The following is a 26910-nucleotide window of genomic DNA, read 5'->3' as shown; positions in this document are numbered from 1 at the left end:
AATTTTCTAGAATTAACATGTAATAAATTGGTAAACTCTGAAACGCCCAGAAAAGAAAATAAATATCATTACTAATCTCACTACCACTGAGAGATGACGCCTTTTAACATTTTGGTTATGTATCTTTTTATATTTATGAACTTAACACTTTTTTAAAAACCGGTGCTCTAAAAAAAAGTTGAGATGTTACTTCGTGTACTCTTTTTGACATAGTCTTCTACGAAGTTACCTTCAATGGTTATGTGGTACTTCATTGTTTTTGGCATAACCCTCTTTACCTCTGTTTTTAAATATTTAAGTTATCTGCAGTTTTTGTGCTGTAGTTCAGTATGTAACACCTTAGTAGATATTTTGGAAAACCTTCTTGAGTCATCCACCCCAGACTGTCTCAGGGTGTTCTAGCCTTTTCTTCCTGATTCTCTCTCTTCCAGTATTTCCTTCTTTAACAGTAAGACCAGATCAGGTTGACACAATATTCTTCAAACAATTTAACTATCTGTCAGTGAACATGCTGGCCTCTGTGAGTTTAGAAGTCAGAGAGATACCGAGCCATTTTATTTGCCAGAGATAAATAATTTCAGTACATGGGTTAAGTGTTGTGATAATTTTATGTAAGTATCAGGTCTGTGGAAACTCAGAAAGTGATTCTGAAGGCAGTAGGCAGAGGAGAAAGATCAGGGAATAGCATTTAATTTGTTTACAACAGGGAGGTACATAAATTCTATTTATTTGCATTCACTGCATGAGGAAACTGAGCTAGTTAATTTGCCCATGTTCACTCAAGTAGTAACTGAGAGAATGCCAAAAGTAAGCCCAACTAGGTGTATCTGACTACAAAGCCTCAGCTCTGTTTAGGACCCCACCCTGCCACACCAAAGGAAAGATTCCAGGAGGAACTGAATAGAAAGAAGCTGGAATGGCAAGTAGGTGTTAGCTGGGTGGAGGGGGTGGGGTTATTGTTTGGAGCTTGTGGAAGAGATTTGAAAAAAGGAGTAGAGAGAGGTGATGTGAGGCTTAAGCTAACATTAAAAAAAGTGTATATAGTAAAATTCACTCTTTGGGGATACAGTTCTGTGAATTGTCGACAATTTAAAATTTAGGGTTATGTAACCACCACACAATCAAGATACAGAACTAGTCTGTTGCCGCCCTAAATTCCCTCATATTTCTTTTTTTTAGTCAGCTCCTCCCACCATTCTGTACCTCTGACAAGCACTAGTCTGTTCTCCATCCTATAAAGTCATATAAATGGCATGTCATATAATGCCATGTAGTAAATGGAGTCATACAGTATGCAGTCTTTTGAATTTGGCCTCTTCACTTAGCCTAATGCATTTTAATTAGGCAGCCATTAATGATGTAAATATTACTGTACAATTTTGCTATAGTTTTTTGCCTACTTCAAAATTTGCTTATATCATCTTCAAGTCCAGTTTCATGTAAACAGAATGCTTTTTTTTTTTTTTTTGCTGAAAAATGATTAATAGTTATAGCTCCAGATATCAAAGAAGCCCAAAATATATTCCCGGTAAATGCCCAGGAGAAATTAAAATAGAACAAAATCAGCTGTCTCTTCCCACACCCTGTTACGTCAGCCTTCTCCTTGCTTTTTGCATGTAGAAATCTGCATGGAAAGTTTGCTACTGAATGTGACCTTTGCCAGCTTGAAGAAAAAAAGAGAACAGCTGTTACTAGGAGAGAGTGGAAGGAATGAATGTTGTTCCTGGCCAGTTGGCACTGTGTGCCTTTCTGGGGCAGTAACAACAGGTGACCAACTTCTCCTTTTTATTTTTGTTAGTGTATAAATAAATAGGCTAACTTGTTTTTTGTGCAGAAATCTCAGGGTATATATTAAAATAACCTGCCCATATAGTTGTCTTGGATTTTTTAAAAAGCTGTTTAAATACATACACAAATTTATTTTAAGTGTCTTAATGAACTAAGCGACTCCAAGGTTGAGGATATTATAGGTAATTATTGACAGAAAACCACAAAGAGTAAAACTTTGTTTGGTAAATGTCACTTATATCTAAACTGTACTTTCTCCCTTTTGTTTCAACTTAAACAGAAAACCAAAACGATAACTAAGTACTTTTTATAGTAAAACCATGTCAGCCACAGAGAGGTAGTGACTACAAGCCAGTGACCAGAATGTAGGTATTTCTAAAAGTTGAGGGTGCACTGTTCTTTGAACTCTTGCCCCTGGATACTTTGAGTGCCATCTCTGTGAATCACACCCAAATATATAGTGCTCTCGACCACGGACCCCTCCCACGTGGCTTCCCGCTCTTCACCTTCTCCCTCTCTACCTCGCACAAACTCATCTTGAGGTACACCTTCCATCAAGTCTTTTCTTGCTCAAAGCCAGTGTTGATTTTTCATTTCTTACTGAAGCATATCCAAATTAATTACCTGGAATTGAAAATCTTCATCCTGTACTTTTGCTCTGCCCATTCATATTTCTCTTATTCCTCCTTGCACTTTACCCTACCACAGTTGGACTATCTTTTTTTTTTTTTTTTCCCTAATTGTCTGGCAACAGATTGAGCTCAGTTATCAGTTTTTAATTTATTTGTTTCCCATTGCAGTTGTTGTGACTGTTTTTCTACTCTATTAAACTCCAGTTATCTCCTACTCTCCTCATTTTTTTGCAAATGGTACCATTTCCTACTTCATTTAGAAGGCTTTAGTCAGATAAGTGTGTGTTTGAGTCCTGGACGCATCACTTACTATCAAAACTGGTAGACAGTATACATCTGAGTCTTACCTTCCCTCACCCACAACCCTCCCATGGACCTACCCAAGATTCTACAACTAAAAGGTTGAAGCAGAACCCAGCTCCTCTAGCACCAGCTGGCATCTGTTCTGAATGACCATGCTGGTGTGTACTAGTTGTTAAATATTTTTAATTTCACCCTTATTATGTGTATGACTTTAATTATGTTACTTATCCTCTTTGAGTCATCCTCTCATCTTTAAAATGGGGATAGTAATAGCATGGTGACTCTTTGTTAATTCACTAAATATTTGTTGAGGGCCAACCTTGTACTAAGAACTGTCTTAGGTGCTTGAGGTATATCAGAGAACAAAAGAAATTTGTGCCTTTTTGGAGCTTGTGTTCTAGTATTGTAAGGATTAAATGAAAATTACTGTTAAGTGTTTGGTATGGTATCAGATCCACAGAGGTGCTCACACTGTTTCAGCTCCCTTTCTTCCTTTGTCACATGTTTCCATCAAGGCCAAAGGGCCAAGGGGAGTGTGCTAATACTGAATGTGGTGTCCCAAGAGTAACCAGAACCTGATTACATTGCAGAGCAATACAAATCAAATAGGAAACATTAAAAAAAAAACAACAACACAAAAACCTTAACAGTAACCAACCTTTTTTAAAAAAAATTTATATTTAATTGGAGGATAATTGCTTTACAATATTGTGCTGGTTTCTGCCATACAATGTCATGAATCAGCCACAAGTATAACCCTGCTTTTGATGAGTTGTCTCAGTATGTTTTGGAGAAGGCAATGGCACCCCACTCCAGTACTCTTGCCTGGAAAATCCCATGGACAGAGGAGCATGGAAGGCTGAAGTCCATGGGGTTGCTGAGGGTCGGACATGACTGAGCGACTCCACTTTCACTTTTCACTTTCATGCACTGGAGAAGGAAATGGCAACCCACTCCAGTGTTCTTGCCTGGAGAATCCCAGGGACGGGGCAGCCTGGTGGGCTGCCGTCTATGGGGTCGGACACGACTGAAGCGACTTAGCAGCAGCAGCTCAGTATGTTTACATTTCCTTTCATCTCCTGTGGATTCAGCTCCAGCCATTCATCCTCATTCTCAAGTTCTCCTCTCCCACTACCTGCATTTCACTGCATCAGCTCACTGTCACATCTTTTGCACCATAGACAAGAGCAAAAAAATCATCACCCTTCTTTTGCTCTATTTATCCTTCAAGGTGTAGATCAAATTCTCCCCTTTCCTTCCTTTTATATCACAAGACATTTAAAAGTTTTTTACCCAATTACTTACTCTCTTTCTCTAATTCTTTCAGTCTTTCTGTTTTCACTCAGAGTACTGCAGTTCTTCTGTCATGGTTCATCAGTTACCACTTGTGTGTTCCTTTTCTGCTCTGCTTCTTTTTAAGTGGCATCTGTAATTGTCAAGACCATCTGAACCCAAAAGGCTCATGGCCTCATTGACGTGGGTTTTGAGTCACAATCCTGCAACCTAAGTTCCCTCGGGCCAGTTTCTTCATCTTCAAAATGATGTAATAACATTTACCTTTTAAAGTGATTAAAAGAAACCTAGCATACTGTCAGGGAGTTAAGTAAAAACATTACTGGCATTTTTGAGAAGTGCCCCTCCTCATTTTCCTTGACACTGTTCTTTCATGTTCTTTATCCTACTTACCTGGTAGTTCATTCCTCATTAATTGGCATGCGTGTGTGCTAAGTCACTTCGGTTGTGTCCGACTCTCTGCGACCCTATGGAATGTAGCTTGCCAGGCTCGTCCATCCATGGGATTCTCCAGACAAGGATACTGGAGTGGGTTGCCATGCCCTTCTCTAGTGGATCTTCTCAACCCAGGGATCCAACTTGCGTTTCTTTTGTCTCCCGAATTGGCAGGCATGTTCTTTACCAATAGCGCCACCTAGGTGGGTTATTAGTTAGCTGTCTCTTTTTTCTTTAGATTATTGTTCTTGCCACTTTTTCTGATCTTAGTAAGATCTCATGGCTTCAGCTATCCCTTTTATAATTGAGATTTCAGATATTCATCTCTAGTCTGCATTCTCTCTTGAGTGCCAGATATGAATGTCTAGCTGTGAGCTAGATGTGAAACATTTGTCAAATGATCTGGAATATGAATCAAGGAGTCTCAGCATTTGATATGCAGAGGAAACAGACTGTCTTACCTGGCATACTTCCTAGTTTCACTTGTTCAAGTTGGTAAAATTTTGAAAAACTTTCTTTATAGAGGAGGAGAAGAGAACCCTTTTTGTTTAAAAATAACACACAACTCCTGTCAGTTTGCAGGAAGAGTTTTCATGTGATTCTGGAAAGATGTGCAACACCTGTTTCCAAAGAAAGCAAGAAAAATATTGCATGTTTTTCTCTCCAAAATGTATTTTATTCAAACTGAATTGGACACCAAATAAAGAACATTCCTTAAATTTGGAATGAATAGAACTTTCTAAAAACTGCTCAGGTAACACTAAGTAGTAAAAGCCCAAAAAATTTTATTTACTTTTAACCTTGGACTGCTAAAAGGAGAAAATGAAAGGGTTTGTAGAAGCAAGTTTCACAAAAGTAACTGTAGACTTATTTGTTAGACCCAAATGTACATGTAGGGAAATGAACAAACATGGTTAAATTTACATATGTTGGATTTTGTTTTTGGAAGGGAGAATATTTCTTACATATGGGTTTTATCCATTACCTTTTTGGTAAAGCATCAGCTCCTAGAAGCAGTTACCTCACTGTTTATTTTTCTTGTAAGTTCGCTGTTTATTTTTCTTGTAAGTTTTGCTGAGGTTTCTTTCAAGTTTTGCAAAGTGCACTTACACATTAGGATGGTTCAGTGTAGTAGATTGAGATGTATTCTTGGTCACACAGAGCAACTCTGCCTTCACCCCCAATTGAACCAACATAAGGAAATAAACTGTTTATATACAGACCAGTTTAAGCTCATAGAATCATGGATTGAAAAGAGACCTAAGAAATGTCATTCTTTTTCATTTGTAAGGAGACTGAGACCCTGATAGTTATTCTAAGAGAGGTGGTATGATATGAAAAGAAGAGGAACTTTTTGTCAAAATTCTGACTTCCCTATTTACCAACTGTAATTCTAGTACCTGTCCTAGTACACACCCAAGATCTTTGTACTCTTGGGTGAGTTGCTTAACATCCATGAGTTTCTGATAAAATTTAGTTCTAAGATATAGTTAGTGCTGTTTGAAATTTTTAATAATTTGCTGTATTTGTTTTTCTTTTGTTAAACTTTAGCAAGCCTGATTATTTCATTAATCTGTAAAATCTCATTTGGTTTTATTGATTTGATTTTTCCTTGTTCTGTTTCATTAATTTCTGTCCTATATTTTTCCACTTTCTTGAGCTTTTAAAAGTTATTGTGTTGAATGTTTGTTTCATTAATTTCTAATACATAAATCTAAAACTACATTTTCACGTGTAGTATTTTAACTATACTTTAAATTTTTACTTGCCATATTTTCATTCGTACCCAACTGTTTTGTGATTTATATCTTGACTTTTCTCTGATTTAGTGACTTGTAAATTTTCAAACATACAGATTTGGAGGATACTCTCCCCATCGTGGAATTGTTAGATAGAATATAGACAAATACCTGGCAAATAGTTGGTATTCAACAAATGTTTTTCCTTTTCTTTAAAGAAATAAACTTTGACTTTTGAAATTAGAACAGGAAACATAACATTGGAATCAGTTCAGTTCAGTCAGTCACTCAGTCGTGTCCGACTGTTTGCGACCCCATGAATTGCAGCATGCCAGGCCTCCCTGTCCATCACCAACTCCCAGAGTTCACTCAGACTCAAGTCCATCGAGTCGATGTTGCCATCCAGCCATCTCATCCTCTGTCGTCCCCTTCTCCTCCTGCCCCCAATCCCTCCCAGCATCAGAGTCTTTTCCAATGAGTCAACTCTTCGCATGAGGTGGCCAAAGTACTGGAGTTTCAGCTTTAGCATCATTCCTTCCAAATAACACCCAGGACTGATCTCCTCTAGAATGGACTGGTTGGATCTCCTTGCAGTCTAAGGGACTCTCAAGAGTCTTCTCCAACACCACAGTTCAAAAGCATCAATTCTTCAGCAATCATCTTTCTTCACAGTCCAACTCTCGCATCCATACATGACAACTGGAAAAACCATAGCCTTGACTAGACGGACCTTTGTTGGCAAAGTAATGTCTCTGCTTTTGAATATGCTATCTAGGTTGGTCATAACTTTCCTTCCAAGGAGTAAGCGTCTTTTAATTTCATGGCTGCAGTCACCATCTGCAGTGATTTTGGAGCCCAAAAAATAAAGTCTGACACTGTTTCTACTGTTTCTCCATCTATTTGCTATGAAGTGATGGGACCAGATGCCATGATCTTCATTTTCTGAATGTTGAGCTTTAAGCCAACTTTTTCACTCTCTTCTTTCACTTTCATCAAGAGGCTTTTTAGTTCCTCTTCACTTTCTGCCATAAATGACTTTAGTTCTATAATATAGCCAAATAAGGAAATGAACTGTTAGGAGCAAAGAGGGGTGATGGGAAGAGGGTAAAATTGGAAGGAGGAGAAGAGGAAAGAAAATTAAGGGAAGATATAGTAATATCAGGTTGAATTAATTCTAGCTTTTCTGAGGTCATATTCTACTGATCACTTAGGTCTGTGGCCTTTACAATATTATTTTTATTATGTTTCTTACACCTTTATAATAGAAGTGTCCATAGATGACCTTTTTGGTATGTCAGTGTACAGGTTGTAAAACTATATGGCAGAAGTTCTTGTGTTTTCATTAAAAACTTAAAGGAGTCTGGGAACCCCAAGAAGTTAAAGAACTGCTACTTTAGAGACCTCACTATGTGGGATAAATTGAGAAACCTACCAGGAAAGAATTCTGTTTTTTCCTGTTCTAACAGTAGTGATTATTACCCTCTTGAGAGATAGATAGTGTTCCTGATAATTCCTTAGGTTAGAAGTAGATGGTCAGGCGGTGTACTAAGAACAGAATTTAGCTTTTAGTGAAGTGAAATTTAAAACTATATGGTATTTTATAAGCATAAATATTGTACAACTTGGAATGAATTACCAAAACTTAAATGTCTTTGAGTAGTCGTATTTTTATACAGCTAAGCTGAGTGTTCATGGCCTCCACTAAGAGTAGGAATAATTCTGGAGGTAATAAGCAGTTGGTGGTTGTTGTTCATTCGCTCAGTTGTGTCCAACTCTTTGTGACTCCATGGACTGCAGCACACCAGGCTTCCCTGCCCTTCACTATCTTCCGGAGTTTGCTCAAATTCATGTCCATTGAATTGGTGATGCCACAGTTGGTAGCTGCCATGAAGGTGGAATGCTATAAAGGCAGACTTTGGGCATCCAGAGACAATAAGGCACTCTGCTGGCTTAGAGATTAAGGACCTTCTTACTCCAGGACAGAAGAGTGGGAAGATTGGAGGTTGGTGAAGGAGGTAGGAGAGTACCCCCACATTACTTGACTGGCCCTCTTTCTTCCCCGTCTAAGAAGGCTAGTTGCCTGGAGAGAGAAACCAATTCAGGGTTCTAAAATTTGAGGAATGCAACAGGGATAGGTTCTTTAAAGGAAGCAAACCAAGAGTATTTTTGTGGGGGAATTTTATTCTGACCATTAGCTCACAGTTAAATCTATGTTTACTCAAGTACTTCATAATTGTTTCCTTTTAAGTTAGGGAATCAAAGTTAGGTTTGCTGTGTATTAAGTCTTAGTAAAATTTGTTGGCTCTCAACCTCAGTTTATCTTTAACCCCCTAAATCTGCATTATCCATTATAAAGCCTCTAATTATATGTAGCTATTTAGGATGAAGTTCAGTTCAGTTCAGTTCAGTCGCTCAGTTGTGTCCGACTCTTTGTGACCCCATGGACTGCAGCACGCCAGGCCTGTCTATCGCCAACTCCCAGAGTTTACTCAAATTCTTGTCCATTGAGTCGGAGATGCCATCCAACCATCTCATCCTCTGTTGTCCTCTTCTCCTCCCACCTTCGATCTTTGCCAGCTTCACAGTCTTTTCAGATGAGTCAGTTCTTCGCATCAGGTGGCCAAAGTATTGGAGTTTCAGCTTCAACATCAGTCCTTCCAATGAACACTCAAGACTGATTTCCTTTAGGATGGACTGGTTGAATCTCCTTGCTGTCCAAGGGACTCTCAAGAGTCTTCACCAACACCACAGTTCAAAGCATCAATTCTTCAGTGCTCAGCTTTCTTTATAGTCCAACTCTCACATCCATACATGACCACTGGAAAAACCATAGCCTTGCCTAGATGGACCTTTGCTGGCAAAGTAATGTCTCTGCTTTTTAATATGCTGTCTAGGTTGGTCATTAAAATAAAATTAAAAATCAGTCCTTCATTCTCACCAGCCACAGAGCAAGTGCTTATTAGCCATGCGTGACTAGTAGCAACTGTATTGGACAGTACATTATATTGGACGTTTTCGTCACCACAGAAAATTGTGTTGAACCTTACCCTAAATGGAATTGTTTCTTCTCTCCTCCATCAGACTAATGGTTTTTATTAAAACTTAATCAATTTTGAGCTTTTCTAAAAATATGAAACTTGAAAGACCCACTAAAGTAATATTCCTTTGCATATTTCATAATTTAAAAGATCAGATCAGATCAGTCGCTCAGTCGTGTCCGACTCTTTGCAACCCCGTGAATCACAGAACACCAGGCCTCCCTGTCCATCACCAACTCCCAGAGTTCACTCAGACTCACATCCATCGAGTCAGTGATGCCATCCAGCCATCTCATCCTCTGTCATCCCCTTCTCCTCTTGCCCCCAATCCCTCCCAGCATCAGAGTCTTTTCCAATGAGTCAACTCTTTGCATGAGGTGGCCAAAGTACTGGAGTTTCAGCTTTAGCATCATTCCTTCCAAAGAACACCCAGGACTGATCTCCTCTAGAATGGACTGGTTGGATCTCCTTGCAGTCCAAGGGACTCTCAAGAGTCTTCTCCAACACCACAGTTCAAAAGCATCAATTCTTCGGCGCTCAGCCTTCTTCACAGTCCAACTCTCACATCCATACATGACCACAGGAAAAACCATAGCCTTGACTAGACGAACCTTTGTTGGCAAAGTAATGTCTCTCCTTTTGAATATGCTATCTAGGTTGGACATAACTTTCCTTCCAAGGAGTAAGCGTCTTTTAATTTCATGGCTGCAGTCACCATCTGCAGTCATTTTGGAGCCCAGAAAAATAAAGTCTGACACTGTTTCCACTGTTTCCCCATCCATTTCCCATGAAGTGATGGGACTGGATGCCATGATCTTCGTTTTCTGAATGTTGAACTTTAAGCCAACTTTTTCACTCTCAGAAAACAAATTTCTGATGTCACAGACTTTGGAAATTTGTTTTGTACACTTTTTAGGAGATATTAAACTTACAGCTGTTATGATTTACCTACTTCACATGTGGTAAATCATCATAGCTCTCAAAAGTTGCAAGATAGGAAAAACCCCAGAAGTACTAATTTCACTGTAGGGCTACTTTTCTGAGAACCTGTCAATCAGGCATAAAAGCCAAAAGATAATTTCTGTTACTTTGTTACTGTTACTTTATTTTTTGTGTTTAACAGACTAGAAAAATAGGCTTTTTTCTTTGCCCTGGTTTCATACAATCTCTATACCATAGATAGGACTTTTTCAGTTAAGTTGCATGTATAGAAATTTTAGGAAGCACAATGAAAAAGGTGTGGATTAAGCATTTTTTAAAGTTCAAAATCAATGATCATGATCTTTTGTTTTATTATGAATATTCAAACATGGAAGCACATATAGTAGAAAATGAGATTTCTACCTAATTTGTATTAATACCATCTGGAGATAACTACTGAAAAGTTGGTTGTATATTCTTCTAGGCTTTCCAATGTATATTTGAACATAAATGCAAGTAATTTGTTTTATATAAGTGAAATTACACTAAATACAGTGTTTTTAGAGATTTTGCCTACTAAACAGTGTATGTACATACACATATATTTCTGTGTATATGATTCATACTCATGCTACTGATTGGGTTTAAAAATTTTTCCAGATTGTATAGTAGGACATCTGAAGTATAACTATGCTTTGTGTAAAGATAATATACAATTGTAGTGTATGTGCAGCTGCTTTAGCATGATAGTGATCTATCATATGTGCTCAATACATGTTAGTTTCCATTCAGGTTTATAAATTACTACAAGACTAGCAAGGTTGCTATTTAAGAGTCTTGTAAGCTAGGCTGCCCCAATTATTTTAGGTGCTTCTGTAAGAGCAAAGATTTACTGGTGGTTAAGAGACTACATTATGATTTATCCTGTAGTATTCACTGTAAAGTTGTACAGTATGTGACAACATTTTGCATGGGAGTCTTGGAATGAAGTCCTTTGCTAACTGTGAAGGTGTACAGAATGGGTGCTAAGGTTGGGAATTGAGCACTTCCGTTATGGAGTAGCATATGTTACTGTGTGCTTTGTGATGAAATTTCAGGTCTGATAGTTTCTAGAGGTTCTAGAAAAGAGATTAGGAAAAGATGGATGTAGAGCTGATTGTTAATTATTTGTAAAGTCCTATTTTGAAGTATTATTGATTTTTACTCGTGGTTTCATTTTACTTCTGCTTTCCTGCAGGGAATTTATAGACATCAGTTTGGGGTAGATCAGTAAAGAGGATTGAATTGGGGCCCCAACTCCTTTTTTCATTGAGAAAAGAGTAAGGGGTGCTGTTGATAGAAATGCTTCTGCAGTAGCCATGTCTGAAGCTTTGCTTGGAGATAACGCTGGACTATACAGAAATTGCCTCCAGGATTCCAGGAGTTACTGAATCATAAATTCCTTATATAGTTAACATGGGTATATCAGTCTTTTTATCTTTGTTAGCACTCTCTGTTCCCAGTGGAAAACAAGCTTGAGAAATAATTGTTAGACTATAGAATTAGAAGTGCTTCCCTAGCATGTTCTTGGACTTAAGATTGTTATCCAATTTTGTTTCTTTGCTTTTTGTTCTTTTCTTGGTTTGTTTGTTTTAACTTGGGTCTTTATGGAGAGAAAAATAACTTAAAACTTTTCAAGACCTAAGTTTATAATTATACAGAATTATTATGTGCCACAGAGGCTTTTGCTTGCTTGTTTATTCATTCAGTGTACATTCCTTGAAGTGCTTACTATAAGCGGGATTGTGGAGGGAAGGCTATGAGATAGTAATCTACTCAGGGTAAAGGAAAACTGAAAACTGTATTCTGTAGAGAGTCCAAAGGCTGAAGATAGGGGTGTATGTATATGTATGTAAGAGAAGAGACACACATCCATGTATACAGTATACACATCCATGTATGCCGTATACACATCCATGTATACACAGAGACACAGTCCATGTAGTTCTGTAGGAAAAATCTCCTAAACATTTTTAGAACTGTCTCTTCTTCTATTCCCACTGTTATTTCTTTATTTCAACCCTCAACATGTTATATACACTTGTATTTCTTGCCTCTGGACTTTCCTTCTATTCTAAATCCACACTTCTTTTTCCTTTATACAATTTTTATGAGTCTTTTCCCCCACTAAGGCACAGATTGGGCTGGGTGTTTCCTGTCACCCACAGAATAAAGTCCAAACTTCTTAATACATAGTCTCAATATAGATTCTGTGAATAGTGCTTTTATTAAAACCTCTCCCGAGTTATCTACTTTTACTCTGTATTCCATGCTGAGACCCTGACTGGTCTTATCGTCTGCCTTTAGGTTATAGATAGCTTCTTTTTCCTTGTGTGGATCTGCTCTCATCATTGTCTGCCTTGTCCTCAGTACTTGGAAACTCACTTTGCCCTCTGGCTTCTAGATGGGTTTGATGCGGGGAAGCACTGGAAGAAGAGAGGGGTGTGTTTTTCTCCTGGCATTCTCTTGCCAAATCCTGTCATGTTGGCCCTCCCAGAGGTCATAGCTCTCCGAACCTTTTAGGCCTACGAATGGTTGCCCCTTCAGGAGGTTGTATTAACATGATCGCTTAGCTTTACCCACACCCTCCATACCTTGTATATAGTCCCTTATTAAGCTCTTCTTAAGTTCCCCAGTTTACTGCTGGGATCCTGACTGCTGCATTGTCACAGTCATCTAAGCTTCAGTTCTGTTTGCAGTTACAGCTGTGTTATTTTCCAGTAGCACTTCTCTCTCTCTTATTAAAAATTTTTTGGTGAGGTCTTTTTCATTCCTTCTCTTTTTTAATTTTTCTGTTTTCTTTTTTTTTTTTTAACTGGATTAAAAAGAAGGTTTTCTTCACTGCACATGGCATGTGGGACCTTATTAGTTCCCCAGCCAGGGATCAAATCCACACCTCAAGTGTAGTTTTAATCACTGAACCATCAGGGAAGTTCCTCCTTGCCTTTTTTAGTCTTTTTTTTTTTTTTTTCCTTTCCTGGCACCATGACTGTCATGTAACAGGAATTGAAATGTCTGAGTGAATAAAGTGAGATCTTCAAGAGGATGGACACTTCAATGTGCCTGTGGTATAGCATAATTTATTTAGATGTCTGAAACTGAGAAAATGGGTGAAGGTAGTGGGTACTGAAGTCAGTATAGTCATTTTAATAACATCTAGATTTATATTTCATTCTTTTCAAAAAGTTAACTTAGAACTTGTTTTTCTTTACCTTTGCTTCAACATACTAGAAATTAACTGTAATTCTCTTTAAAATGCATTTTAGATTGATTCCATTGGATTTTTTTGTAAAACCTGTCTTTAAGAAAATATGTACTGTATATAAAATGGGAGCTATTTCAGTTATTACTTAATTGGAGGAGAATGTAGGTATTCATTTATTTGTCTTCCTCAATATAGCTTAGAAGAGATGCACTAACAGCAGACATACAGTGGCTAACAAATGTGTTTATTAGCAGAATTGAGATTTTAAAAAGTGACTTCTCTTAAGAGAATTTTAGTTAAGAAAAAAATATTCTAGAGTTATGATTACGGTCAAAAAATGTTTCTATAGCCTTTATATATTAAGGAAGGAGTATATGTCCTCTGAAAGAGTTTATTTTGAAAAGAATCTTCCTATAACACTACCTTTGATACAGAACTCTATTACTACCCTAAAAAATTACCATTGAAATTAATTTCTGTATAGATAGAAATATTTCATTGCTTTTTAGAGTCGAGTACTCTAGGGGGATGGCTATCCTGTGTGAATGTGTGTGTCTTAGTCTGCTTGGGCTGCCATAACAAAACACGATAAACTCGGTGGCTTAACAACAGAAAACTTTCTTCTCAGAGTTCTAAAGGCTGGGATCCTGAGATCAGGGTGCAAGCATGGTCAGGGCTCTCTCTTCCTGGCTTGCAGACGGCCACTTTCTTGTATCCGCACACGGCCTTTCTTTAGATGTGTGCATGTGGAAAGAGATCTCTCTCTTCCTTTTTTTAAAAGGCCACCAATCTTATTGGATTAGGACCCTACCTTTATAACCTCATTTAACTAAATTACCTCCTAAAAATCCTATCTCCATTTATAGTAAAATTCGAGGTTAGAACTTCTACATAAGAATTTGGCAGGGGGCAGAAGCACTTCAGTCCATTGGAATATGCATGCATATGCGTGTTTATGTATATAAATCATATGAGCAGTAGAGGAAATCATTGTGATATATTTAAACTTGAAGAAAGAGATTCATACTTAGACAATGACAACTCAATATTGAAACTCATTATTGAATTTTCTTCATAAAGATATTGTTGTGTTAATGGAGGTGGTATAAGATACTCTCACAGAGTTAAATATGACGATCTTTTTCCTCAGACCTCATTGTCTTTACTCAGTTCTCATCCTCAGTGTCTTAGCTTTAAAATCCTACATTTACCTAGATATAGACTTGATACTCTAAGCTACTTTCATTGGCTTTTGTATAACAACATTGACTTCTCTTTTCATTCTTGTGCTTAAAGAATGGCCAATGTATTCTGCTGAACGAGACAGACAACAGCCCCTGCCATCTAGAGTGTGTTATCATCTTTTCTTCCTATCTCTCCTGCAGTCTCTTTTCATGATTTCACTATGATTATTAGTCCCTACCTGATTTTTTTTTTTTTTAATCTTTATTAGTCTTGACTTTAGGCTTTCTGAGAGCTGTTTCATTCTCCTGGCTTAAGTTACCAGCAGTTTGCTAACAATTTGCAAATCTCTCTCTACCTCTCATCTTCATCCTGTATTATGTTCCCGTAGCCATTCAGTAAATTTTTATTAAAATCCATCTGTATGCCTGGTCAGGGGATACAAGGGTGATATAGTCTTTGCCTTCAAGTTGTTGACAGAATGCAAAAAGTAATTTAAAATACTATGTAATGTATGTGTGTCCAAGGTGCCATGGGACAGATAAGTAGGGAGTGCCTGGCTTGGACTTGAAACGAGAGGACAGATATCCCCACCAGAAGGCTGAACATATACGTAGATACCTAAAGTTTTGAAAACATAGTATGTTCCATCAACAACAAATGGTTCAGTTGATCAGAGCTTTAAGGGCTAGATGAGGCTGAGCATTTAAGAAGGTGCCTTTGTCACCTCAAAGGCAATATTTTCAGTACTCAACAAATTTTCTTTCATCATAAACCAGCTCCCCATCCAACTTCACATTTTTGTCAATGGGACTGTCATTCTCCTTACTTCTGAAGCCTGAAGTATCATCTTCAGGTCTGCCTCAACAATTGTGATGAGTCCTCAAGCAAGTCATTTCGATATTCAAAATACTCTTCCATGCATCTTTTTCTATTTTCACTGTCAGCACACTGCTTATCATTTAATTAGTAGATTATTTCAAAGCTGTATTAATGCTCCCTTTTCTAATTTTTTAAGTTAATTTTTAAAACCTCTTATTTTACCCTGTTACTAACCCTGTACAAAAGAGGACAGTGATATTTTATTTCCTACAGGACAAATCCTTTTTTAGGCCAGTATTTTAAAAACATGATTCTTTTTTTAAACCCCCAAATCTCAACCTGTCTTCCTCCCATGAAAAACCACACAGTTGCAGAATTATGAGTAATCTGCATAAACGAAGATTTTGTTTCATTAGCATTGAGATTTTATTATGAATACAGCATATATTTTATATTGAACAAACTTTTTCAAAGGATAGTTCCCCTTCACTTAAGTCATCTTCCTTGTCAGAATTCTGTTAATTTAGCCCATCACTGGCCTCCATGGGAGGCACTGTATGTATACTGACTCTAGGAACAGACAGCCTGTGCTGTAATCTTGGTTCTGATACTTACTAGTTCCAGCAAGTTCCCCCATTTCTTAAAGCCTCATAATAATTTTATGTGAAAAAAGGGGGAAGTGAAATTATCTTTAAGATTAATTAAGTTAATCTTTAGAGCCTAGTGCCTGGCATGTGTGAGCACGCAGTACACATTTGTTATAAAATGTTATGTACCTTGAGAACTTCTCTCTGGTTCTCTGTGCTCTTGTTGGTGTGATGTCATGCTGCCCTTGCATCCCTCTACTACTAAGTGCTTTCCTGAGTCCCTTCCTGTTGCCTGTGATTTATGTGCTGTTTTAAGTTCAACTTAGTTGCCTGTTCTTTAATAGTCTTTTCTGACTATTCCAGTTCACGTTGACCTCTGAATTCCTATAGGGCCTTTTATACCACTTTAGAAATTAATCTTTTTTTTTTATGGTGTTCCTTTTAAAATTTACGTACAGTAAAATTTACTTTTTTGGGTACAGTTCTATGAGTGTTGACAAATGTTTAGAGTTGTGGAATTACCATCACAATCAAGATATAAAACAATTTAATCATCCCTCAAAAATCTTAGTGTTATTAGTTTCAAAACTATTTCTTGAGTATGCATTCTGTTTCCACATGTACAATTTAGGTTCTTGAACTGAGTGCCTGTTTTACACTATTGTTCCCTCTATTATGGCATAGCCTTGTGTCAAGGATATAGTAAATAGATGCTTAAATGTTTAAATTGTATAAAACAAAGCCTAAAAGTGCGATAAATTTAAACATGCTAAGAAGCTACTAACTTTATTTAACTTCTCTTTGGTCTTTCATTTTATTTGGGTGAAAATTTTCAAATGAACATTATTCCTATATAGCTTGTTAAAGTGATTTTGGAGTCCTGCCAGGGCTAATAAAAACCATCTTTAATTTGTTTTTGGAAAATAAAGGGCTTGTTTCTGTCCTTACAGTTTCTATTTTTTCTACCCCTGTTAATTTAAATTTTAATATGAAACAAAATTTTGTATCTTTTCTCTCTTCCCTGGGGGTTTCTTTTATTGACTGTCCCTAAAATCAGAGGTCAACGCAAATAAGAGAATTTAAACTTGATAAAGGTGGGGCTGATACGGACAAGCTAATGCTGCATGGTTGCCTCCTTCCTGAGTCTTTGATATAATGGAATAGTGATCCTTTTTCAGAAATGGCAAAATATAGTTAAAATTTGCATCCCATTCAGTAGACTTTACATCCTAATGAAGTGAATTGAATTTAACCACGTGTATCTTTTTTTCCCTTCCCTAACAGCTTCCATGCCTATGGCTGTTCTAAATTTGGGCCAAATAGATCCATTTCAGAGAGGCTTTTTCTGTAAAGACAACAGCATCCAGTATCCGTACCATGACGGTACCATCACAACCACTGTCCTCAGCACAGTGGGACTTGGTTTACCCATTTCCTCTGTAAGTAAATTAATAAGTAGGTAGTGATGGGTTTGTTGTGCTGGAGACTGTATGAAGTGATCGAGTTGGGGTGGGGGTAAATCCATAGTATTGTCTTCACCGGTGTTGATGTGGTAAGTGATTACTTGAAGAATATACCCACTGCTTCAGTCCAGGGCAGTATTTCTCCAGTTAAAGAGAGATATTGCCCCAAACAACTCTATGCCATCATAAGGAATTATAGAATGATTATTTTAGAATGAAGAATTCATTTAAGTCATTTGAATCAACCCTTTTCAGTATACAAGTAAAGAAACTTAAACCCAGATACTTGCTCAAGCCCAGTAAGCTATTTTATGGCAGAGCTGAAACTAAGATTAAGTTTGTTTTATCATATTAAATGGAAATTGAGCCCATAAAAAAGGAGAGAGATTTATTTGTTAAATTTGAGAAAACAGCTCATCAGAAAGAATGTTAATACATGTGCAAAAGCAAGTCCTCAGAATATATCAAAACTATATCACTTTTTAAAGTTGTACTGTATTTTAGAAAGGTCATCAGTTTGTAAGTTAATATTGGGTTTCATTATGTTAGGCAACTGGAAACTTTCCTTCTAGGTTAAATTTCACAGACTAGCTTAAGACTGGCACTTAAGGTATTGTGCTTACTTTCTTTATCCTTGTCTCTGATTTCTGCACTTTACCGTATGTCTCTCTATGTGAGCTGGAATTAGATGAGAAGAAGCAAAGTAAATGTTTACCTCCTTGAGTGTCTTGAACCGTCCAGCAGAGATCATGCCATACTTCTCTTTTAATCACTGTCTCTTGTCACTTGCCTTCCCCAGGTAGTTGACTTAAATTTTTTTATTGTCTTAGCAGACTCTGAAGCCTTGTTTTTCCACAGTAGGACAGACTGGCTCCCCCCACCCCCTATTTTCAAAGAAATATTTTCCTCTTTTTGGTATTCTAATTGCTTTCAGATTAATTTTTAAAAATCACTTTACTCTCTTTATTAATGTCTGAGGGAAAAGACAATTCAGGATAAGTTTGGGGGTTGAATTATTTTATCCTATATCTGTAAAATTTGAGATTTGGCAATGTTTAGGAAGATGAAGGAGATCATTTACTACAGATATTTGAATTTTTCTCAAGTTCTTTGTTTTTGGCATATAGTTTGAAAAAATCATATTTCTTTAGGTGACTGTCCCAAAGGAGGTAGATTAGGCCCAATTTTTACTTTTTTGAGTAGCTACTTAGATGGCAAAAAAAAAAATTGCTATGAAGAAGAAAGAATGGATGGGTTAATGTGTGTTTTTTTTTTAATAAACTGTAAAAATAATCTATAAGTAAAGTGTTGTATAAGGGCTTCCCTGGTGGCTCAGACGGTAAAACGTCTGCCTGCAGTGCGGGAGACCCAGGTTTGATCTGAGTCAGGAAGATCCCCTGGAGAAGGAAATGGCAACAGCCCACTCCAGTACTCTTGCCTGGAAAATTCCATGAACGGAGAAACCTGGTGGGCTACAGTCTTTGGGGTCTCAAGGAGTCAGACACGACTGAGTGACTTCACTTTCTGTCTGTCTTTCTTTAAAGTGCTGTGTATGGCAAAAGTGACTGTAAGTGCCCTGTACTGTAGGAGGACAGTGGTGTTTTTTGGGTTTTATGGCGTGGCAAGTCTCTTGTGCCACCTTTCCTGTACTAGTCCAAAACACTGGTATCAAAAGGGCCTGTTGCCCACACTTGAAGAGTTCAGCTCCTTTGTTTCCATGTTGACATAAGTGCTGTGCTGCCTTTTCCCAGTTTACTCCCAGTCAGCACAAGGCAGTAAGCTTTGCTAGGGTAGGAATGGTCTGTTTTGCTCCATTTGTATCCTTAGTGCCAGGCACATTGCTTGGTATGTAATGGGTGTTTAATAAATACAGATAGAAATATTTAATTCCTTTAAATGGGAAATGGAATAAGATTGTCAATTATGTTTAATAATAATTACTATCATGAAAATTCAGATTAAGTCTTTGGAAATACAGTGTGTCTTCAAGTCATGTCTTAGCATCAGATGCCTCATTAAAATAGCTTTTCAAAAGCTATTTTGAAAAGAATGGGATAGTATATACTGAATATGTAGTCCTGATTAAAGGTATCTTAAAATATGGGAGAATGTCTATTAGAATGAAAGACGGTGTTAAGGAGCTTCATTTCTTAGGTTGGAAAAAATTTTATTTCCTTGTTTATTTATTCCTATGTGGAACTGTACTTTTTCCTGCATTGTTATGAAAAGCTCTGCTTTAATCAGTTCATGTATTCCAGCACTCTTTCTCTATGTAACTGTCACAAAATGAAGTAGTATAAGATGCATCCCTAAGTAATTCGTTATAATCACAGACATTTTCTTTGTTTAAAACAACTTTTTATACTACCTTTGGAAGAGATAATGTGTAAATTTGACATATTAAGTATTTGTTGTATATCCATTTTACAGAACACTTAAAAATATTTTGATAAAATTTAATATATTGGATGAACCTAAAAGAGAAGTTATGTAAATATTGAATATATACTGCCAATAGTGAAAACTAAAGCTCAGTTAGTTTCACATTAGCCAAGCTTACCAAATTCCACTGCATTTCCAAATGCTATGGCTTTTAAAAGGATTCATAGGGGGAAATATCTGCTCATGAAATTTTCTTTTTAAAAATAGTTTCTGGGAATGTTATGGAATACCTTTGCTAAGGTTAAGTGGTCCAAGAACTGCTTCACTGAGTATAGCTTTATTAAATTAGTGGACATTATCTTCTGACTTTTCTACTGCATGTATCTTGACAAATCTGCAGGATTTGAATGGATTAAATATTACTCCTGGATGGGAATTCTGATTTTTGAGATCCTCTAAAATCTCTTTCTAGTGAATTATATGTGATAAGGAGATAATTGAAATGAAAATGTTCATTTTGCCTCCCACCAGGAATTAAGTCTTCTTTAGTTCAGTTCAGTCACTCAGTCGTGTCCAACTCTTTGCAACCCCGTGAACTGCAGCACGCCAAGCCTCCCTGTCCATCACCGACTCCCAGAATCCACCCAAACTCTAAACTTGCAGTCAGAGTTACACCTCTACTATTACTACTTTTTAAAGCAGAATTGACATAATTTTTAAATTTGTTAAATATTGAACTGGCAAAATGACCAAATATATTTTTGATGGATGCAATGAGATTAACATACAGTTATGTTAAAACATATGAAAAGGTCAAATTTATCTTTTTCATTAATTCCTTTTTTATAGCATAGGCAAAATGTTTCTTTTTTTAAAAAAATAAACCTTTCGTCTCTGAGTACATGAAAATACTAGTCTGATAATGTCTGTGTTTTTCTGTTGTGGACCAGCAAGTTTGAAAGTAGAGTATTCAGTATGACTTATTTTGGGCATGTCATCTGTCATACTTTAGGTAAAAGTGAAGACATTGTGTTGATATTTCATACATTAATTTTCCTCTTTCATAAATACTATTTTAAAAACTCTCGCTGGGGATGTTATATACTCTACCTTTTTAGGTCCTAATGAATCGGTTGAACTGATGACATTTTCTTGAAAATTTTTTGTAGTTAAAAGTGTATTTGCAGCTTGGATTTGTCAGTGAGTTTTTAGACAAAAGTATGGTCCATGAAAGAAATAATAAATTGTACTTAATTAAAATTAAAATATTAAAATTAAAAAATTCTGCTCTGTATAAAGCTACACACTGGAAGAAAATGTTTTTAAAACATATATCTGATAATGGAACTCTTAAAGCACAACAGAAACAAACAATCCAGTCAAAATGTGGGGAAAAGATCTCAGTAGACACCTTAATGCAGAAAATATAGAAATGGCCAAGAGGCATATAAAAAATGTCCCATATCCTATTTCTTTAAAGAGTTGTAAATTAAAACAACAGTGAGTTTCCTCTGCACATTTATTATAATGGCTAAAATCCAAAACAGTGACAACAGCAAATGCTGTAAGGATGTGGAGCAGCAGTTCTCAATCATTACTAGGGGAATGTAAAGCCATGTTGAAAGACATTTTGCAGTTTCTTACAAAACTAAACATAGTCTTACTATAGAACTCAAGCTCCTGCATATTTACCCAAATGAGTTGAAAACTTATGTCTGTATAAAAGCCAGCATGTGATGTTTATAGTGGCTTTATTCATAATTGCCAAAGCCTGAAAGCAACTGAGATGTCCTTTAATAGGTGAATAGATAAACTCTGGTACCTCCATACAATGGAATATTACTCAGTGCTAAAAAGAAATCAGCTATCCAGCCATAAAAAGACATGGAAGAACCTTAAATACATATTGCTAAATGAAAGAAGCCAATCTGAAAAGGCTACCTAGTGTATAATAACAACCATATGACTTTCTGGAAAAGGCAAGACTATGGAGATAATAAAATCAGTGGTTACTAGGAGTTGGTGGGAGGACAGAGGAAGAATGAACAGTTGGAGTACAGAGGATTTTTAGGGAAGGAAACTGTTCCATATATTGTAATGATGGATTACAATTATAATTACGTATTTGTTATAACAAAAGCAGAGACATTACTTTGCCAACAAAGGTCTGTCTAGTCAAGGCTATAGTTTTTCCAGTGGTCATGTAAGGATGTGAAAGTTGGACTGTGAAGAAAGCTGAATGCCGAAGAATTGATGCTTTTGAACTGTGGTGTTGGAGAAGACTCTTGAGAGTCCCCTGGACTACAAGGAGATCCAGCCAGTCCATTCTAAAGGAGATCGGTCCTGAGTGTTCTTTGGAAGGACTGATGCTGAAGCTGAAACTCCAGTACTTTGGCCACCTCGTGCGAAGAGTTGACTCATTGGAAAAGACTCTGATGCTGGGAGAGATTGAGGGCAGGAGGAGAAGGGGACGACAGAGCATGAGATGGCTGGATGGCATCACTGACTCGATTGACGTGGGTTTGGGTGAAATCCCGGAGTTGGTGATAGACAGGGAGGCCTGACGTGCTGCAATTCACGGGGTTGCAAAGAGTCGGACACGACTGAGCGACTGAACTGAACTGAACAGGACTGTACAATACAAAGAACAACCTTTAATTGTAAACTGTGCAGTTTAGTTTATGTATCAATTTTGGTTATCATTTATAACAAATATACCATACCAATAAAAATTTTTTGAAATAGAGGACACTAAGGGTGGTAGTTGTAGAGAGGGAGTATATCTTTTACTTTTGGCTCAGTTTTTAAAATAAACCTAAAATTACTTTAAGAAATAAAAGTATATTAATCTTAAAATTTTTGAAAAGAAAAAAATTATGTTCACAATGTTTGGTGAAATGTCAGTGCTCTTTGTCTAAATAATATTAGTAATGATTGCTACAAGGAATTATCCTCATAGTGAATAATTGATACATTGTTGCTAGAAATAAGATTACTTGATAAGATATAAAAAGTAAAATTTCAGGGCTTTGCTTCATATGTTTCACCTGTTAACTCATTTTATGAAAGTGTTTGACAGTATCTGCTGCTGCTAAGTCGCTTCAGTCATGTCCGACTCTGTGCGACCCCATAGACGGCAGCCCACCAGGCTCCCTTGTCCCTGGGGTTCTCCAGGCAAGAATACTAGAGTGGGTTGCCATTTCCTTCTCCAGTGCATGAAAGTGAAAGGGAAGTCGCTCAGTCATGTCTGACTCTTCGTGACCCCATGGACTGCAGCCTACCAGGCTCCTCTGTCCGTGGGATTTTCCAGGCAAGAGTACTGAAGTGGGGTGCCATTACCTTCTCCATGACAATATATATCTAGTGAAGACTTAAATTTAGAAAACATGATAGTACTTATAAATTCAGTGTAAGTTTTCAGTTTTTATAATGAAAAAAGCAAAGAGGCAACTGAAATCTTGTCACAATCTTATAATTAAAAAAAAATACATGTGGGATATCATTTAGTTCATTTTTTGTAAAGGACCATTACCATTTCAAGTTTTATTATGTAATAGACCTATATAATCCATTAACTTCTTTTGGCTCTCTGAAAAATAATGAGTTGAATTCATAAGGATCTTTTAACAGTGAAGATTTTGTCTAAATACAGGTTCACCATCCATTATCCAGAACTCTTTTAGTCGGAATTTTTTGAATTTTTGAAAGGTTATATGATTCACACACCTTATATAATGCCTTCAGCAGGGTTTAGAACAGTACCGTATATCAAAGATGTTAATTTTTAAATAGTGAAGTAAGACTAGTCAAAATAAGTGGGGTAAATAAAGGCTAGGGCATTCATCTGTTCAGGTTAAGTTTTGCCATTAGGTAAGTTCAGGTTAGGTTTTGGTCCCAAAATGTTGTAAAAGAACTAGGGTTTTGAGGGCTTTGGGTTTTAAAATAAGGGATTGCAGGCCTTTTAATGAAAGGTGATTTAAAATTGTCTATTACTTAGTCCTATTATCTAGTTACTTTAAACAAATATTTGAAAATCCTAAAGTTAAAAGTGTAGACTTAGAACTGTTTATGTGAAACTAAACTCATTTGTGAATGGAGTGCAGGGTTAGTGATGTAAGCCATAAAAAATAAACATGTCCAGTGCAGTACAGTGAATTTTTTTTTTTTTACTACCTTATTCAATAATTGTGGCGTATGAACAAAAGTATTATCCTGTAAAGAACATCTTGGTGTTCCCTTGTAGTTACTAAGAGCTTATATTGCCTATCTGGCTTTCTGGAAAATAACTTAATATTCTAGCCAAATTATTGTGGGCTCCATCTTTAAATAAGAATTTTATAAAGCTCTCCACCACTTTTGTCAATTATCTTTACCCTTCCACATTTAGAGTGAGAATGAGGTAACATTTTAAAAATGGCCATTTACTGTTTTATCATGAACCTGTGTTTCTAACATGACAAGAAACAAAATGCTATTTACTCGCAGAAATAAAATCTTTTGTGTTCTTACATCTGTTTTTGGATTCTGAACGGTCAACACCAGTTCAAAGTGTGGGATTAAGGTAACCTACTTTCAGAAGGCAGTTCCCAGTTGCTGCCTCTCTGGCACCAGGGAATGTAGCTGGTTGAGTGTTGTTAGTCGCTCAGTAGTGTCCAACTCTTTGCAACCCCAAGGACTGTAGCCCTCCAGGCTCCTCTGTCCATGGAATTCTCCAGGCAAGAATACTGGAGTGAGTTGCCATTCCCTTCTCCAGGGGATCTTCCTGACCCAGGGGTTGAACCCAGTCTCCTGTTTGTGCACAGATTCTTTATCATCTGAGCTTCCAGTGAGCAGCAGTGAGGAATCTTTTTTAATCAGACTTTCCAAAGGCTGTCTTGGCTTAGAGGGCTGGACTGGTATGAGAGGTGATTTAGTTTGGGATCTTATTAAATCTAGGGGAATATAAGCAGAGCTCACTGGCAGGACATTAAGTATGGGGTCTAATGATTCACTGATTTTCTCAATAAAGGATGTTGTATTTTTGAAGCACATTTGCACCAATCATATACTTAGTTAAATAAGCATGTTTTCAATCAGATACATTCTTATACTTGAGTGTTAGTCTTCTGATATACCTAAAAGCATCCTCTTAGAAGCTAGCAACGTTTGAGAGAAAAAATGAGATTTCTTTCAAATTAATTTCTCTGTAAGTTGGGGGAGTATGCCCGGGTATTATTTTAGCAGCAGATTTCGTGTTTTCAATGTGGAGAGTAACTGTTCTGTGGGATCCAGAAAGAAATCATTGGACAGGGAGATGGAAGGAGCAACTATGAAGGTACCTATAAAATTTTGCTTGTTCTCTAAGATTATAATTGAGTACTCACTGGTTTAGAATTTTTGCATATGTGGTATTGGAAGGCTGTGTTTGTTCTGTCATTTATTGAGTGTCTTTTGTGTCTGAAGTACTACTGTGTTATAGATTCTTTCCTCGTAACCACTCTCTGAGGTTGCTAGGTAATTCTTTTTTATAGTTACTAAGAGGCCAAGTTGGGATTTTAACTCCACCAAGTCTATTTACATTCTTTTTGACAGGCCCTCATTGTCTTCATTGTGGTGTGGGTCTGTTTTGCTTAAAGTAGGTAAATCCAGTGAATTCTTTTGTTTTGGTTTTCTTTTCATTGTTGTAAGTTACCAATGAGTCAAATTCCCATTTGAATGCAGAGTTCCAAAGAATAGCAAGGAGAGATAAGAAAGCCTTTCTCAGTGATCAGTGCAAAAAAAAGTAGAGGAAGATAATAGAATGGGAAAGACTAGAGATCTCTTTAAGAAAATTAGAGATACCAAGGGAACATATCATGCAAAGATGGGCACAATAAAGGACAGAAATGGTATGGACCTAACAGAAGCAGAAGATATTAAGAAGAGGTAGCAAGAATACACAGAACTATAGTTAAAAAGATCTTCATGACAGAGATCATACCACAATGGTATGATCACTCACCCAGAGCCAGACATCCTGGAATGTGAAGTCAAGTGGGCCTTAGGAAGCATCACTATGAACAGAGCTAGTGGAGGTGATAGAATTCCAGTTGAGCTATTTCAAATCCTAAAAGATGATGCTGTGAAAGTGCTGTACTCAATATGCCAGCAAATTTGGAAAACTCAGCAGTGGCCACAGGACTGGAAAAGGTCAGTTTTCATTCCAACCCCAAAGAAAGGCAATGCCAAAGAATGCTCAGACTACCTCACAATTACACTCATCTCACATGCTAGTAAAATAATGCTCAAAATTCTCCAAGCCAGGCTTCAACAGTATGTGAACTGTGAACTTCCAGATGTTCAAGCTGGATTTTGAAAATGCAGAGGAACCAGAAATCAAATTGCCAATATCCGTTGGATCATAGAAAAAGCAAGAGAGTTCCAGAAAAACATCTACTTCTGCTTTATTGACTATGCCAAAGCCTTTGACTGTGTGGATCACAACATACTGTGGAAAATTCTTAAAGAGCTGGGAATACCAGACCACCTGACCTGCCTTCCTGAGAAACCCATATGCAGGTCAAGAAGCAACAGTTGGAACTGGACATGGAACAACAGACTGGTTCCAAATTGGGAAGGGAGTATGTCAAGGCTGTATTTTGTCACCCTGCTTGTTTAACTTGTATGCAGAGTATATCATGAGAAATGCTGGGCTGGAGGAAGCACAAGCTGGAATCAAGATTGCCAGGAGAAATATCAGTACCTTAGATATGCAGATAATACCACCCTTATGGCAGAAAGTGAAGAACAACTAAAGAGCCTCTTGATGAAAGTGAAAGAGGAGAGTGAAAAAGTTGGCTTAAAGCTCAACATTCAGAAAATGAAGATAATGGCATCTGGTCCATCACTTCATGGCAAATAGATGGGGAAACAATGGAAACGGTGAGAGACTTTCTTTTCTTGGGCTCCTAAATCACTGCAGATGGTAACTGACCTGCTTGCATCTTCACCAATAACTACTATATGTACTCATATTCAACTCATCCATAGCAAATGCAGCTGATGCTATAGTGACTATAGTGAAGTCGCTCAGTCGTGTCCAACTCTTTGCAACCCCATGGAC

At 37.1% G+C, this 26910-nt stretch overlaps 1 protein-coding gene across 2 annotated transcripts in view; it reads left to right on the top strand.

Annotated features, from left to right (window-relative positions):
* Positions 1-26910, top strand: part of PLPP1 (phospholipid phosphatase 1) — a 105583-nt gene that overhangs the window by 19123 nt on the left and 59550 nt on the right. Inside the window, exon 2 of one of the 2 annotated variants that reach the window (XM_005887380.3) lies at positions 17269-17423. The exons of the other annotated variant lie outside the window; for it this stretch is intronic. Within the exon in view, the coding sequence (XP_005887442.2) occupies positions 17269-17423 (155 nt within the window). The remainder of the gene's footprint in view (positions 1-17268; positions 17424-26910) is intronic. 2 annotated transcript variants of the gene reach the window in all.

This window comes from Bos mutus, chromosome 20, assembly GCF_027580195.1.
Source record: "Bos mutus isolate GX-2022 chromosome 20, NWIPB_WYAK_1.1, whole genome shotgun sequence".
Classification (NCBI taxonomy): domain Eukaryota; kingdom Metazoa; phylum Chordata; class Mammalia; order Artiodactyla; family Bovidae; genus Bos; species Bos mutus.
This window is presented reverse-complemented; position numbering and strand designations above follow the sequence as displayed.